The sequence below is a fragment of the Spea bombifrons genome, chromosome 5, assembly GCF_027358695.1.
Source record: "Spea bombifrons isolate aSpeBom1 chromosome 5, aSpeBom1.2.pri, whole genome shotgun sequence".
Taxonomy (NCBI): domain Eukaryota; kingdom Metazoa; phylum Chordata; class Amphibia; order Anura; family Pelobatidae; genus Spea; species Spea bombifrons.
This window is the reverse complement of record NC_071091.1, coordinates 9,753,249-9,767,109: the sequence shown is the minus strand read 5'-3', so window position 1 is coordinate 9,767,109 and position 13,861 is coordinate 9,753,249. Positions and strand designations below refer to the sequence as shown.

Below are 13,861 nucleotides of genomic sequence, written 5' to 3'. Positions count from 1 at the left end.
TCAGAACGCTAAATATAGGAAAAGCACATTAAACGCGTATTCCAGACAGAATGCCTCGTATAACCGCACGCTGCTCGGAGGGAAGGCTAGCTAAATCCCCGACTCAGCAAAACAGCACAGCCACATTCCCGCGGCACGCCTCGCCAACGCTTCCACCATCTGCAGCACCGCGGGGAGGAAAAACGGCCCACACGGAGCCTATAGCACAACCCTATGAAGGGAGACTATGGGGCGAGTACACGGCTCCTGAACCAAAGACAAGACCGAGTCTTTACATCAGGAAAACGGGCAGACCAGACGACCCCAGTGAGTCTGATTTGCAGTCAGATGTTTCTGTAAGTATTGGTAGGGCGAGAGGCGGCAGGGGGGGGGCAGTTCGGCGGGGCGATGTATGGGCATTGCTCTACCGGTTAGAAAAAGGCTGCACTGATGTCAGACGGGGAGCAGCACTTTTGTAAATATCATTGGACTCCTTCAGTCTACCGACCATTAAAACCAGAAGCTTCACCCTCTTCCTTTACAAGACAACGGAAAAGTCACAAACTGCAGCATCAAACCCCTCAAACGTATGACATCACCGCGCAACAACACAACCCCGAGCCGGCAGACTATGAAGTAAGAAAGATTCACAAAAGGAAACGAGCATCTAACGGCCACTTATATCGCCAGCACGAGAGCCTAATAACGGGACAAAGAAACCGAAATGAGGGAGCGCACACCAAAAATCTCACACATCATGCCCGGGATTCCACAGACACAACCCCACAACCCCAACAAATAAGGAAGAGGGCCGCGCGACTTCAATAACGCTTCAACCTCAGAGGCGTCTTCATCAGGGGCAGGAAGGTATCACTAATATCACCAGCATTTAAATATTATTTGCACGCACTGGATTGCATACGGATAACTTTATGCCGTTATTAAAACAAAGTCTTTCCGCTGCACAACCAACAAGCCAGGGTTGGCCCTGGATAATGTATTAGTAAACTTGCAGGCATGAAACTGCAACTTTCCCGCAAACTCCCCTTTTAGTGAACGCCCTCCACTATGAATGCCTAATTGCACAATGTCACTAGAATTCCCGATATTAGCTATTCTCCTGATAACTGTTAGTATCCCACACATAAACTGCACTTGCCTGGGGTGGAATAACACTTAGAGCAGTAATCTGATAATTGGAGGGAGACAGGATTCAGTGACCCGGCTACTGCGATTCCAGATTACCTTGTGGCTTAAAGCAGCGCTAAATTACAAGCGATCGCACCTTTCCCAGCACTTGAGGACTGCCGGCAGGAGGAGATCAGCCGACGGCCACCTTGTTGCTCCTGCGCTATTCCCAGCACCCTCAGATCCGTAAAGCCATAAAATACACAGCAGCTTAAAAACACACAAACAAACCGGACTCCTTTACATTTCTACACCACGTCTCAAAGATCACACCGGGGGGTTGTTTCAGGTGATCGTGGCGACGAGGATCGGCTTCCTCGGGCCGAGAGTTTATCGAGCCGGACCCCAACCTGCCCTTCACAAAGCCAGGAGGCTCCGGCCCTCGCAGGGAATCGGCCAAACCCCGGGATTCTGGTGCTAAGCGTGGATCACCCCACAGGCGCTAAATACTACAGCACGGTTTACTTTAGAATGTAAGCTCACGAGCCGAGTCCTTATAAGTCCACCATCCCTAAAAGGGACTTTGTATTAAGGATAGGTTGCAAGTTCATGAACGGGCCCTCAATCCTTATGGTGTATACATGTTACCCACCCCATATTTCAATTCTACAGGGTTCAGAAGAAGAATTTAATAAAAAAAGATAACAAAAATAACAGATCATGGAGCGATATCAGGAAATTAAATTGGCAACAGACGAGAGAAACAATAATAATCCGGACATGCTAAAAATATACACTATAACGGGTATTGTGACACCTCCACTGTCCGGCATCCCGCACACGCCACTGCGCAAGGCTACACCACCACGGCGCCAGCCAACACACACACACACACACCACTGCGCAAGGCAACACACGTGGATTCTTGACATCACCCTGAACAATGCGCTCGGACTTCGCCAGCCCCGCGTCTCAAAACCTCCTTGTGACTAATAACAAAAAACGCTCATCGACGGATATTTACAGGAATCACCTCCAAGGCCATCAACGCCAGATAACCAGCAGACGTCTTTAGGGTGATGCACTGCAGCTCTTCTCGCTCTACTAATTAATTACATTAACGGCAATAACCCCTCGCTGGAACGCAACCAGCCGACCCCCCCCCCTCGATCTCGATAGAGTAATATTATTCCAGCACGGCCAGAAAGCCTCAGCCAGTTAAATATAATTTAGAGGACTCCGTAACACACACCAGAGCCGAGCAGCGGCAGGACTTCTTCGGAGGTCATAGGAGATTAGTGATTGTGTGTTGTCATCCCCAAAGGGTGGCGGATAAATGGAACAGCCTCCCATCAGAAGCGGTAGAGGACAATACAGTGAAGGAATGTAAACATGTATGGTATAGGAGCACGGCTCCTGAATCTGAGACCAAGAGCAAAGGGTCGATCCCGGTCCGCGTCTTTAGAACCGATCCGCCACCACGTTCTGTGCTCCTGCGTCTCTCGATCGTCCGAAATGAGTTTTTTTCCTGTTGACTCCCACAAAGCAACAAGATTTTCTATTAAAAAATACCAAGTAGCCACATGAAAGAGCAACAAGCAACTCATGACTTGAAACCCTTTAATGAAATCATGACCTATTTATCATCGCATCATCAAAAGCGACACGCCGCTCCGCCGAGAGGGGACAGCAGTCACGGGTGTGCAGGCATTTACACGGAAAGCACCGCTTTGTGGCATTAACCCTTTAAAAACACACCGAACCCCCACATCTGCACTAAAAGTGCACTTAAAAAAATAAAGTGAATCTAACAGGCAGATTATCCGAACTCCATGCCCTTCATCATTTTTAACCGATTTACCGTATCCTCACCGGTGCCGTACCGGAAAGTTACTGCTTGTCTATTAACCCATGCTGGGCTTGACCCCCGCACTGTTTAAAGGGCCCCCCAAACACGGAGCAACAAGGAACTTTCCCAGAGGAAGAGGGCGAGCAGCCCAGCCCTGCAGCCCGATCACAGCACACACTATGCGCAGATTTACCGGCCAAGTCACGGGCAGAAGGGACGCAGCGGCTGCCCGGCTGCCATCACTACTGCCCTACACCAAAGCTGGCACGGGTTGGCACGCAGACAAAGGATCCCCCGAGAAGGGCAGGGATGGGGTGTTCCATGGGAGAGAACTCAGCCAACAGGCGGGACCAATCTGAATATATAGAGGAGCCGCGCGGCCTGGGAACCCCCTCAGCCCAGATGTGTTACAGTCACATCACCGCTACCCCCCCTCACCGATTCTACGAGCTCACGTACCTTGGCTATGGCCTTCCGGTACCTGGTCACCGCTTGCTGGATGAGGCTGGAAACTTTCAGGTTGCCTTCCCCGCAGGGCACCACTACCCGGGTCCGTCCGAAGCTCACCGTTACCTTCATCCTGTCCCCGGTGGAACCGGAAAATCCCGCGGACTCTAACCGCGCGGTCCGGTTGTGACAGGGTTAATCCAGGGTTGCGGTATTCCCTCCGTGTCCTCCACCTCCTCCGGTGAGTGCGGGGCCTGCAGCAACCTCCGCCTCTCCGGCATGCGAACGCGCAGCTCCTCCCACCTGGCTCACCAAAGATTGTGTGACCGCCATCCGGACAACCAACCCGAGAAGGCAAACAGAGCGTTTTAGCCAATCACAGCCCGAGCTACTTGACTGACATGCTTATCGGCTAACTGTGCGACAAAGAGGAGTATAAGTCCCGCCGGCATGTTGTGACGCTTTAACGTGATTGGTCACTCCCTGTGGATTCATACTACTTGGTACTTGCGGTTTTAGTCGTTGCGGATATAAACACGGAGAGGAGCTCTGTTGGGTAGAAAGCGCTCTGGTATGAGGCGTACCGGACATTCGGCACATACTGCACAGACAGGGCTCTGCGGCTCAAACTGCCGTCTAGAACAAAATGCATCGCTTTCCGGTGGACAGTAAAAAAATGGGGCTTTCATTCCAGGAAAAAAAAATCAAATATCATATAGTATAAAAAATAAAGTATAAAAGAGTATTTTATTTATATATATAGCGCGCCATTATATTCTGCAGCATTGTACAATGGGAAAACAAACAGAAGATGAGGAGGGTTCTGCTCAAAAGAGCTTACAATCTAGAATCCAGTTTCTAACTGCGCCTAGCAGTGTTTTCAAAGAGCAGTAAATGTAGAGCGATGCCGTTAAATCCCTCTCTCTGTTTCTGCTTGGCCCCCGGGTGCCGTTTTCCTTTGTAAGATAGGAAATGGAAAGTTTTCTCCTGTGAGCGCGAGGGTCATTACGCTAAACATTTCCCCGGAACACGCGTGTACGTTTCACGTGCTGCTGATCAGAACATGTAAAGTGCTATAAATAACAGAGCCCTGAACAACCCGCTCCATACACCCCACATACAGCCGGGCAGCAGTTTACACGTGTGCTTCAGCAACATGTGACATGGATGGTGTCATGGAAGAAATAACCAAAGGTTCCACCGCAGAAGCTTTGTCTTCCTCAGACTTTTGTATTTGTGTATTTTAGTTATTTTGTCTGCAATGGTTATTTTCTATGAATTTGACCGTTTTTGCCTTGAGGGCCATACCTGACGTACAAATACCTCATAGTTACAGAGATTTTGCCATATTTATACATACAAACGTCTCAATCCATAGCATGTGGTGGTCTTTTAAATAAAGATACACAACTTGTACGGGTCTCCCACTCACATGTAAAAGAAGCCGTAGCCTGTGCTATGTGCAGTTAGCGTGTGGATGTATGTACAGCTGCTGGTGGATGACATATAACACAACAGCTCTTACCATGTTCTTAATATTTAGGTGTAACACGCCAACTGGTAACGAATCATATTTCCCAATAGAAAAGAGGTTATTTTATATCACTAGAATCATTTAATAACAATAAGTCTAATGTTTCAAAACAAAGAAAGTATACAACGTCATTAACCTTTATAGGCTCACTATAGTTATGGGTCCAAGCCTAGTCTGTTAGACATTCACACCAAGACCTTCTCATACTGTGTTCAGGTAAGCAATAGATATCTCAATGACCGAGACAGACTCATGAATGTCTACGGAGGACTTCATTAGCATCGCCATAAAGAATCAGCTGTGGTGTTTATGCGGAAAGTCACCCAAATATGACTGCTTGCAAATGGCGACCTACCGCTCTGCAGATTATGGGAGATTATTGGAGCAGAACGAGATAAAACCCATTTATGTTCAGCTCTAAAATTCATCACGGTATATAGAATGGTGTTAATTACTTAAATGAAAAGATTTCTTTTTCAATGGGACAAGCGTGGAATGCATTGGGACGACGGATATAATCTTCATGTTCTGTTTCTCAACACAGATTCCACAACAAAAAGTGTCTTTAAAAAAATCCCATACTCTGAGGCTTTTTATTGCGGGAGGGAGTGTCGGGAACAGCAGGTTCCAACAGGGTAAGGCTGATAGGTAATGTAAAAACAAATCTATCTAGGTAATCTAAAAACAAATGTTTTAATAAATCGATATATATCAGTGATTATGTAGTTGCAATGTCCCAATTGTACAGTAAAAAACAAAAATGTATTAAACAACTTAACTCTAAACACAGTTTTATAAGGGCTGTTTAGTTTTTCTTGATATATTTTATCAGTTTCTGTATTTTCTGTATTTTCAGCGTAGATTGCCTTTTTAGACTTAAGGTTTGACGTAAGGCTGGTGCGAGAGTCCAAAGGATGGTGGGTAGGAAGGGCAACTTTCCTCTGTGCCAAGCAGCTCCAATGTTAACTTCATAATGAGCAAAACTTTTATTTACTAAACCCCAAATTGACCCAAGTTGACTAGTTATGTTACTTCTTGGGTAAAAAAACAGTTAATTAGTTGCACTGGAAGCAAAGCCGGTTGACACCAGATTTGCCACAGTGACCAGTTTATAAGACATACATGTTGCTGAGCGTCACATAGAATAGCATGTAATTGATGTTACACCCCACATACCGCATGGTAACATGTTACATGTGCTGGGCAGGGTATTTGAGCACTGCTCCGTTCAGCTTGGACCCACATTTTATATTATTGTGCTATTTGTTCAAATATTATATAGAAGGGAAAATCTCTCAACGGAACCAGTCAGTGCCTTAAAGTGGCCACCAACCTGTCCTTTGCTGAGGTCGGTCCAGATGCTTTGCTGACCTGGCAGTGATAAGAAACAGTTGCCGCAACAGTGGGTATAATAACTTATAATGGGAAGACTGGGAAGTATATGATCAAAAACGCAAAGGCTTAGTCAAAATGGGCAGAGCGTGATCTAGAGTGAGAACGGTCGCTAAGCCTTTCCACCTTATCTCATATACTGCTAACCTGAAAAGTGTTGACCATGTAAGCCATGTTCACCAGGACATATGTCATTTTCACGTCTCCTTTCCTGCTCGTTATCTTTGCCAGAGACCGTCTCACGCACCGAGACACTCTCCCCTCTATAGTTCCATAGACGCTTGGTCTGTGGCCTTCAAGTGTCACCTCCGCAATCTATCCTAAGGACTTGTTTAAAAAGTTGCTTCCTTCTAGGGTTGTTCCTTCCACCAGCGTCGTCGGTCTGTTTCCCGGCCTTTCGTTAAGCCCTGAATAACCGAGATAATTCCTCTTTCCTTTCAGACTGTTCTAGTTAAATGTTTGTTAGATGTCTGATCTCGGTGTATGCCCTAGCTTGCTCCATGCCTTCAACGGAGGAAACCTTCCCACATACTCACAAAGCCCTCTCACACCCATAAGCCCTTTCACGCCATCGCTTCCCAGTACTCTGACATATTGGCGTGTGCATCATCCGCGCGCTACAGTATCTAGCGGGTCGGGTTTGGATTTTTCGATGATCTATTTATTTGTATTAAGAAAACTGGATATAGTTGGTTTAGCCCAAGAGAAAATATCTTTAGCCAAATGTTATACCATTTATTGAGCAAAAATAGAAAGAAAATGTTAAGTTAAATAAGCTTTCGAGACTTTAGAGGTCTCATCTGAAGAAGAATCCATCTGGAGACGAGACCTCTGAGGTCCTAAAAGCTTTTTTATTTGCCCAATAAAACGTATCGCCTTTAAATAAAGACCTTTTCTCTTGGGCTTATACAGCTATATCTGTTTTTCTTATTAAGACTTTGGATAATGAAACTATGACACATAATTTCCAGCGTTATTTAAAGAAGTTACTTAAATAGGATCCATAAATAATGTATTAACTTTCACCGGAGTATTTAATCCTCCACTTTGTCCACTTTTAAAGGTGCTGTTCTACCTACTCACTAAAGGTAGCATTAGATACATTCCTGATACTTGAACGCTAAACCCTTCCTGTAAAAGCTGTCAAAAAATTGCCTCCATTACAATTTTTGCAGGGTAGACAGAAGTGTCACATGACACAAGAACACGCACCTATTGAAACGGTTTGATTTGCTGAATCTACCGGAGAGAGCAATTAATATCCTGCCTATGTGGGACAGCAGCTTTAATAAACACGTATGTCTGAGTCTAGTTGCTCTTCTGGCTCGGGGACGGACGCTGCCAAATCACTCAGGAAAAAAAGCAGAGACCAGAACCGGCTCAAAGTCCTGAAACACATGGCCAAAGCCATAGAGAAGTGGTTAACCAAGCAGGGAATGATTGCGTTCCAGACTCCACTGAGCGTTTATATTGGGACTGAAAGTTCACAAAAAACCTGACACACAACTCAAAACTCAAACAACTCTTACACACAGGGCGCCCCTACAATGGAGCCGAGTGGGGCAATTGCCGCCCCAAGCGCTTTTTTTTTTAAGCAGAGGAGAGAGAGGGGCGCCGAGTGGTTTTCGCTTACCCGCTCGGCGCCCCACTCTCTCCTCTGTGAGCCCTCTAGCTTGGTCTCGGTGCCGGCTTGTAATGCTGAGCGCCGGAAGTGACGTCAATTTCCGGCGCTCAGCATTACCAGCCGGCACCGTGGCAGAGAAGGGAGACTCGCCGCAGGACTGTCTAAAGGTAAGTACAAGGGGGGGGGGGTAGATAATGGCGTCGGCGAAGTTTAAAATGCCGCCCCCCCAGGCGTCGGCAGGGGGGGGCAGCATTTTAAACTTTGCCCCAGGCGACATTAAGTCTTGGGCCGGCCCTGCTTACGCAGTTACGTAAATTGCATGCAGCAAAAAGGTGCAAAGAGGTAAACCTACGGCTCTGTGTGATATAAAAGCACTTTATTAACCCATAGATAATAATAATAATGATAAAAGTATTGCAAACACCATAACAACCAGTGCAATATTCCAACGGATTATTTGCTATTTATCACTTTGAGACAGAATTGCCTTTTCCTACATTATTTATAAGTCAACAAAAGCGACTTTATTGCTAGAGGGTCAATATGTCTAAGAGCTTCATCCATATATTATACATAAATATGATCTATAGTTAAAAAAAAATATCAGGTTGTTTAATAAATGGTTTCTAATCCAAAAACACAGATATATTTAGTGGACATATATGAGTTTACGCCTTGATAAACATGGTATTTTTTTGTACCGGGAACCCTCTCATGGGATTTTCACATAACACAACCAGAATTTCCCAGTAACACTTAAAAGCAATAGCAACAATTTCCTTAAATGCCATAAAAATTATAATTAGACCCTAGAACGTCAGTATTTTCATCAACAAAACAAGGACTTGCTTGTTTTTGGATTTAGAATGATAGGACGGATCTTGTAAACTTTAATTGCACCCATTTTACCCATCATAAGAAAAAAAGAATGAACGTGTGCATCCCGGGCAGGACATATATAATGTACCATATGTATATATATATGTGTGTATTGTATGTATATATATTTATATATATGTATTTATATATGTGTATACATGGGTTTGTTTTTCATATTTCCAGCTGGAGCTTGGTAATGATCCAAGTGCTTTCTTGCTGGCCGCTCGGCGTTCTGCTCACCGCAGCAATATAATTATAGGGCGCCAGAAGGTTGAAATAATATTGAGCAATCACAATGCAATCAGATCTTCAAACTGTGTTTTATAAAATGACTTATGCAAATAGCTGGACACTAGGACTTTGTCTTCTTTTATGCAAATACCTATTTTGATCACAGATACACTGCTCAATATTTCTAAATTTCTCACGGCCATTGTTAAAAATAAGGAGATCATAAAAACAAAGTGAAGAACACAACAGACAGCACACATTTCTGCTTTAGTGTTTTACTCATTCATTTACTTTTTCACAATGCAGCCGTTATACTGTATGGCCATATAATGCGATGGAATCGAAAATATAGGAGTCGCCAAACTTGGGGTACTTTGATGTAGGGACGGGCGAAGCAATATATGGATATACTGCGTGGCGGAATCCGCAATATTCATGCCTTAGATGGGTGTTTTTGGAATGATATTCACTGTGCATGCGCTGAAATATTGCTCTGTTTTGCGATATTTAAAGGGACATTCCAGTGTCACTTAAAAATACATATTAACTACATATTAAGAATGCGTTTACTTAACTAACTAAATAAATATATCATGTAACTTCAGGAGAAGCTGCAGTTCTAAAGCTGCAGTGCATCGCCTCCTCTGTGATTCATTCTTGAAAGTCAATGGAAGCACTTCCTGCGCATGCTCATCGAGGGTCTCATAAGACCCATCCCGGGGATGCTCATTAAGCCAGCGATGTAGCTGAGTGGTGGTAAGTCTATCACACTTCAAACATTTCAAACAAAGTGACCCCTCAGCTATCATATACATTAATGGGCAATGATGTCCGGAGGGTCTATTTTAAGCAAAATATAAGTATTAAGGTCTCACATTAACCCCTTAAGGACAATGGGCGGTCCCTAAACCCATTGAAAACAATGCCTTTTGAGCCCGTACATGCAAAGGCTTTGTCATTAAGGGGTTAATTAAGGAAAAGAAAGGTGCAGCTGCCCGAGACGCCAAGCAGCTCCGGTACGTCAGTGGGCATTCCCACCAACATCACGGGAAACTCTACCGTTTAAAGGGGAATTGGCGGGGGTGGGGTGTGTCAGGACCCCTGCTCCCGCGACCCGGAGGATTCAGGTGTTGGAGAACTCCAGCAGAGTTATTCTTTGTAGCCGTTTGGGCTGCTGGAAGCCTTAGTTCGTCATTTTAGTTAACTGGACGAGTGGGGCAGCCTTTGTTGTAAACTAAAAGGATGCTTTAAGCGTTGGGTTATCCCGTCGGATCAGCTGTCACGTAACACGCGTCGGGGATATCGCATGTTCTTCGATGCTCCTGATAACTTGAGCTTGTTCGTAGCGGCAGCTGCAGCGGAGAGTGGTAAATAAAGAGGACATTGCTAAAGGCTGCGTAACAAAGAGCGCAGACATATTAAATGTCACCCACTCTGAAATGAAATCAACTCCAAATACATTTTGTGCTCCAACATTTTATTGTTTTCCAAAATTATACAGAATAGTGAAATAAAGGGGGGGGGGGGCGTACAGGATACAGATCTGGAGAAGCCGAGGGACCCAGGTGGTCTCGGCATAATGCGATGTTGCGAACGTTACTTACATGTGCATACAATCTAAGTTTACTAATATAGATTGTAAGCTCTTTTGAGCAGGGCCCTCCTACCCCATGTTGCATCCTGGGGTTACATGATACAAAATGACAAAAAATACCCATTAAGAAAAAATAATGTTTATACCTGTGTTATTAAATGATTAACATAATTAAACCCATAAACATGGATCTGCCTCTCTAATTACAGGATTATTGACTCTTTATGGCAATCCAAATGAAGTCCATTCCTTCATAGACTTGTCCAGCTGGGTGATTAAGACTGAGCCATTTCACTGTCTACCACCAGTAGATCGATCTAAGGTAATAGAGCTAGAAAACAAATGGCTAATATGGAGCTGCCAGAAAACATTATATTCTGCAAAAACTCATCTCATTTATAACTAGCAGCACAGGTGTAATGAAGGTCATTATATTTCACAGCTAAGGAAAAAATACTAAGATATTATAATAAAATAGCAAAGGTCAGATACTACAGTAGTTAAAGTGCGAGTGAATGAAGTGAATGAAGACAGCTGGAAAAGCCAAAAATTTTATTTACTTATGAGTCCGGGGTATATTGAACTTGATAAATGAGATTAGAATAGATTAGGAACATGAATACTGTAGTGGGTCAACTACATGTAGTCAAGAAAGTGAAATATATATGTTGTCATTCCAATGTTCCAATCCCTTTGTACAGCGCTACGGAATTTGATGGCGCTATATAAAACAATAAATAATAATAATAATAATGTTGGTAAATTAAGGGCATTAAGAGTGATATGCTGGTGGCACATACAGCCTCTCATCCAAGTGCTGACTCCACACGTTCAGCTGTTCCAGAGATTCAAAGCATTTGGCATCACATCTGTTGCCTGTAATCCTGTCTGCATGCTGCCGACCTCCGCCATGCAGTGGGTGCAGATCAGATTTGCTCTTTACGTGCCTAGCTTTATAAGGAGAACATTGAAGAGATTCTCATTCATATTTTCATCCTAAACTGGCAAGACAGGTTTCAGTGGCATTAGCATAATCACATTCCTGGCAGTGGCTTGTACAAAAAAACATACATAAAGGGGAGCGCACAACGTAAAAATCATCATAATAATAATAATATGGGTTTCCATCACACTTTATGGCCATATATCGCCTAGCCCGCCACTACGTCAAAGTACCCAAAGTTTGGCGAGTCCTATCTAATTTTTCATGGCTATATTGCTTACCAAGGAGCTGAATTAGTGGGACTGCATTTTAATCCACTGAGACCTTTATTCAATTTAAAGCCTTCTCTGGACACCATTAATGAGGCTCCTGAGTGGCAGGAGGGGCTGCTCAACCCTAAGGTTGGGACAGAACCTGCAAATATGCACAAAAATATACACAAATCTATAAATATTCATATATCAAAGTCCTATGCGAAGACACATTAAAGAGCTTGGGGCAGTTGCTCCTGGTGCCCCTTGGTTAATCCAGTCCTGGTCCTATGCCAACTATCATTTAAAAGGCCGAGCCCTATACTGTCCAATATGGTGTATGGTGGTCCCTTTACTGTACTGTACATACGTATAAAAATACACTATTTACCCAACACAATAAAATCTGTGAAATCAAATGAACTCGCAGGATCCTCCACCTTTTTTTCCATGAAAATGTTCCATTCCGTGGGCCAGCTGGCGTGCCTTCCAGACCTTGTTGGGTATTGTATATCAGTGGCTTGGTAATTATATGTTGGTAAAGTTATGTCGGAAAGCACTGGTAAGCGATTTAGTGAAGGTTGAGATCTGTAGCTGTTTTCACAATTAAAAGTTATGCTTAAGCAAAATGTACAGATTATGCTTTGGAGGCACAGCACAGACAGGGCACATGGCATGCAATCAGCTTCTTTCGTGGCACAACAAGGAGGAGTATTGGCGTCACAGACTAGGAACTACAATCTGATCAGACCCTCATCTTCCTACAATTTTAATAAAGAAACATTTCTGCTGTAGAAAAAAGAAAGACCCTTTTTAATGTTCCTTCCTTTACGAAGATCATTAAAGTGTTACTCATTGTACTCATACAGTACCTTCCGAGGCCCTTTTATTATTGTTTGTATGGTTTTTCCGTAGCCGCGTCCTTCAATGCACAGTAACTACTCCAGCTATTTATTGGGTGAACCAAACGTTGAATAATTTATGTCAATTTTCTGCAACCTTAATAAATAATACAATTCCAGGATTCCCTTTTCTTCTGATCCAGAAATAGGTGAACCGTAAAGCTAATGCAGACAGCGACTCGAAATCAGACACATCGCCAACGTGTTAATACCCAATTCCCAGAGTCCCAGGATACGTTCGCTAGTCCCTGGGGGTCCGATCTGAGGGTCACTCAACTTCTATAGCAAAATGATAGCTTTCACGTTTATTGTATCATGTTTGAAATCCCTGATTAAAAAAATAAGGCTTTTCCATTTAGCGTCGCTTGTTTGGGGAATCTCTATAATAAATGTTTTTGGCAGTCGGCTTTAGGTTTGATAGCTTGAAGAACTTCACTCACCGCACTGAAAAAGTCCCACGTACGTCTGGTTTTTTTGACTACTTTTGGTCTCCTGACCAGCAGCCTCATATCAATAATAAAAAGTAAGGGTTTTTACACTCGCACGGTTTTCAGACACCCTCACGTTGCCGTTATTGCACCAGCAGAAGGTGTAGAGTCTTCTTCTCCCCTGCATCTGCTGCTGAATCCCACCGGACCTTTCGGTGTTAGAACAGAGATATCCCGGGAAGGGAGGCGCGAAGATATTGCGGCGTTTAGAGAGCTCAGATTTTCTCAGTTTATAAATGTGAACAAATGAATTTAACAGAAGGGGATAGAAGGTCGCCCCGGAGCGAGTTATTCTGTTCAGTTTCAGCGTGGCCTGTTAGTGACACAACGATCAGAGGGAACAGGAGAAGATTACACCCGTCACACGATTCTTGTAGAACCCAAATTACATTTTCGTGGTGTCAAACGTGCGGACCCCTGAGCATAAAAACCGAAGAGAAAGAACGTTTTCCATTATGAGCTGAAACAGCAATTTGATAACGTGAAAATTGCTTGAAGACTAGCAGTCACCTTTCCAGCCCCAGAGGATGGACCGACTGATGTAATAAGGAGCGCGAGGCGGGTTTATTAGTAAATATGGTAAAAAGTTAGTGTGGAAATTGACTGCTTTGGAAGGTAGT

The 13,861-nt window shown here is 44.0% G+C and overlaps 1 protein-coding gene across 5 annotated transcripts in view; it reads right to left on the bottom strand.

Moving 5' to 3' along the window:
- The window catches only part of PARD3 (par-3 family cell polarity regulator), a 229,993-nt gene extending 226,301 nt beyond the window's left edge, over positions 1-3,692 (bottom strand). For 4 of the 5 annotated variants that reach the window (XM_053468228.1, XM_053468227.1, XM_053468230.1 and 1 more), the window contains exon 1: positions 3,416-3,691. In XM_053468228.1, the coding sequence (XP_053324203.1) occupies positions 3,416-3,535 (120 nt within the window). In that variant the 5' untranslated portion in view covers positions 3,536-3,691. Of the gene's footprint in view, positions 1-3,415 lie in introns of all 5 variants that reach the window. The other variant, XM_053468226.1, reaches the window with a different exon arrangement.
- Between the last annotated feature and the right edge of the window lie 10,169 nt (positions 3,693-13,861).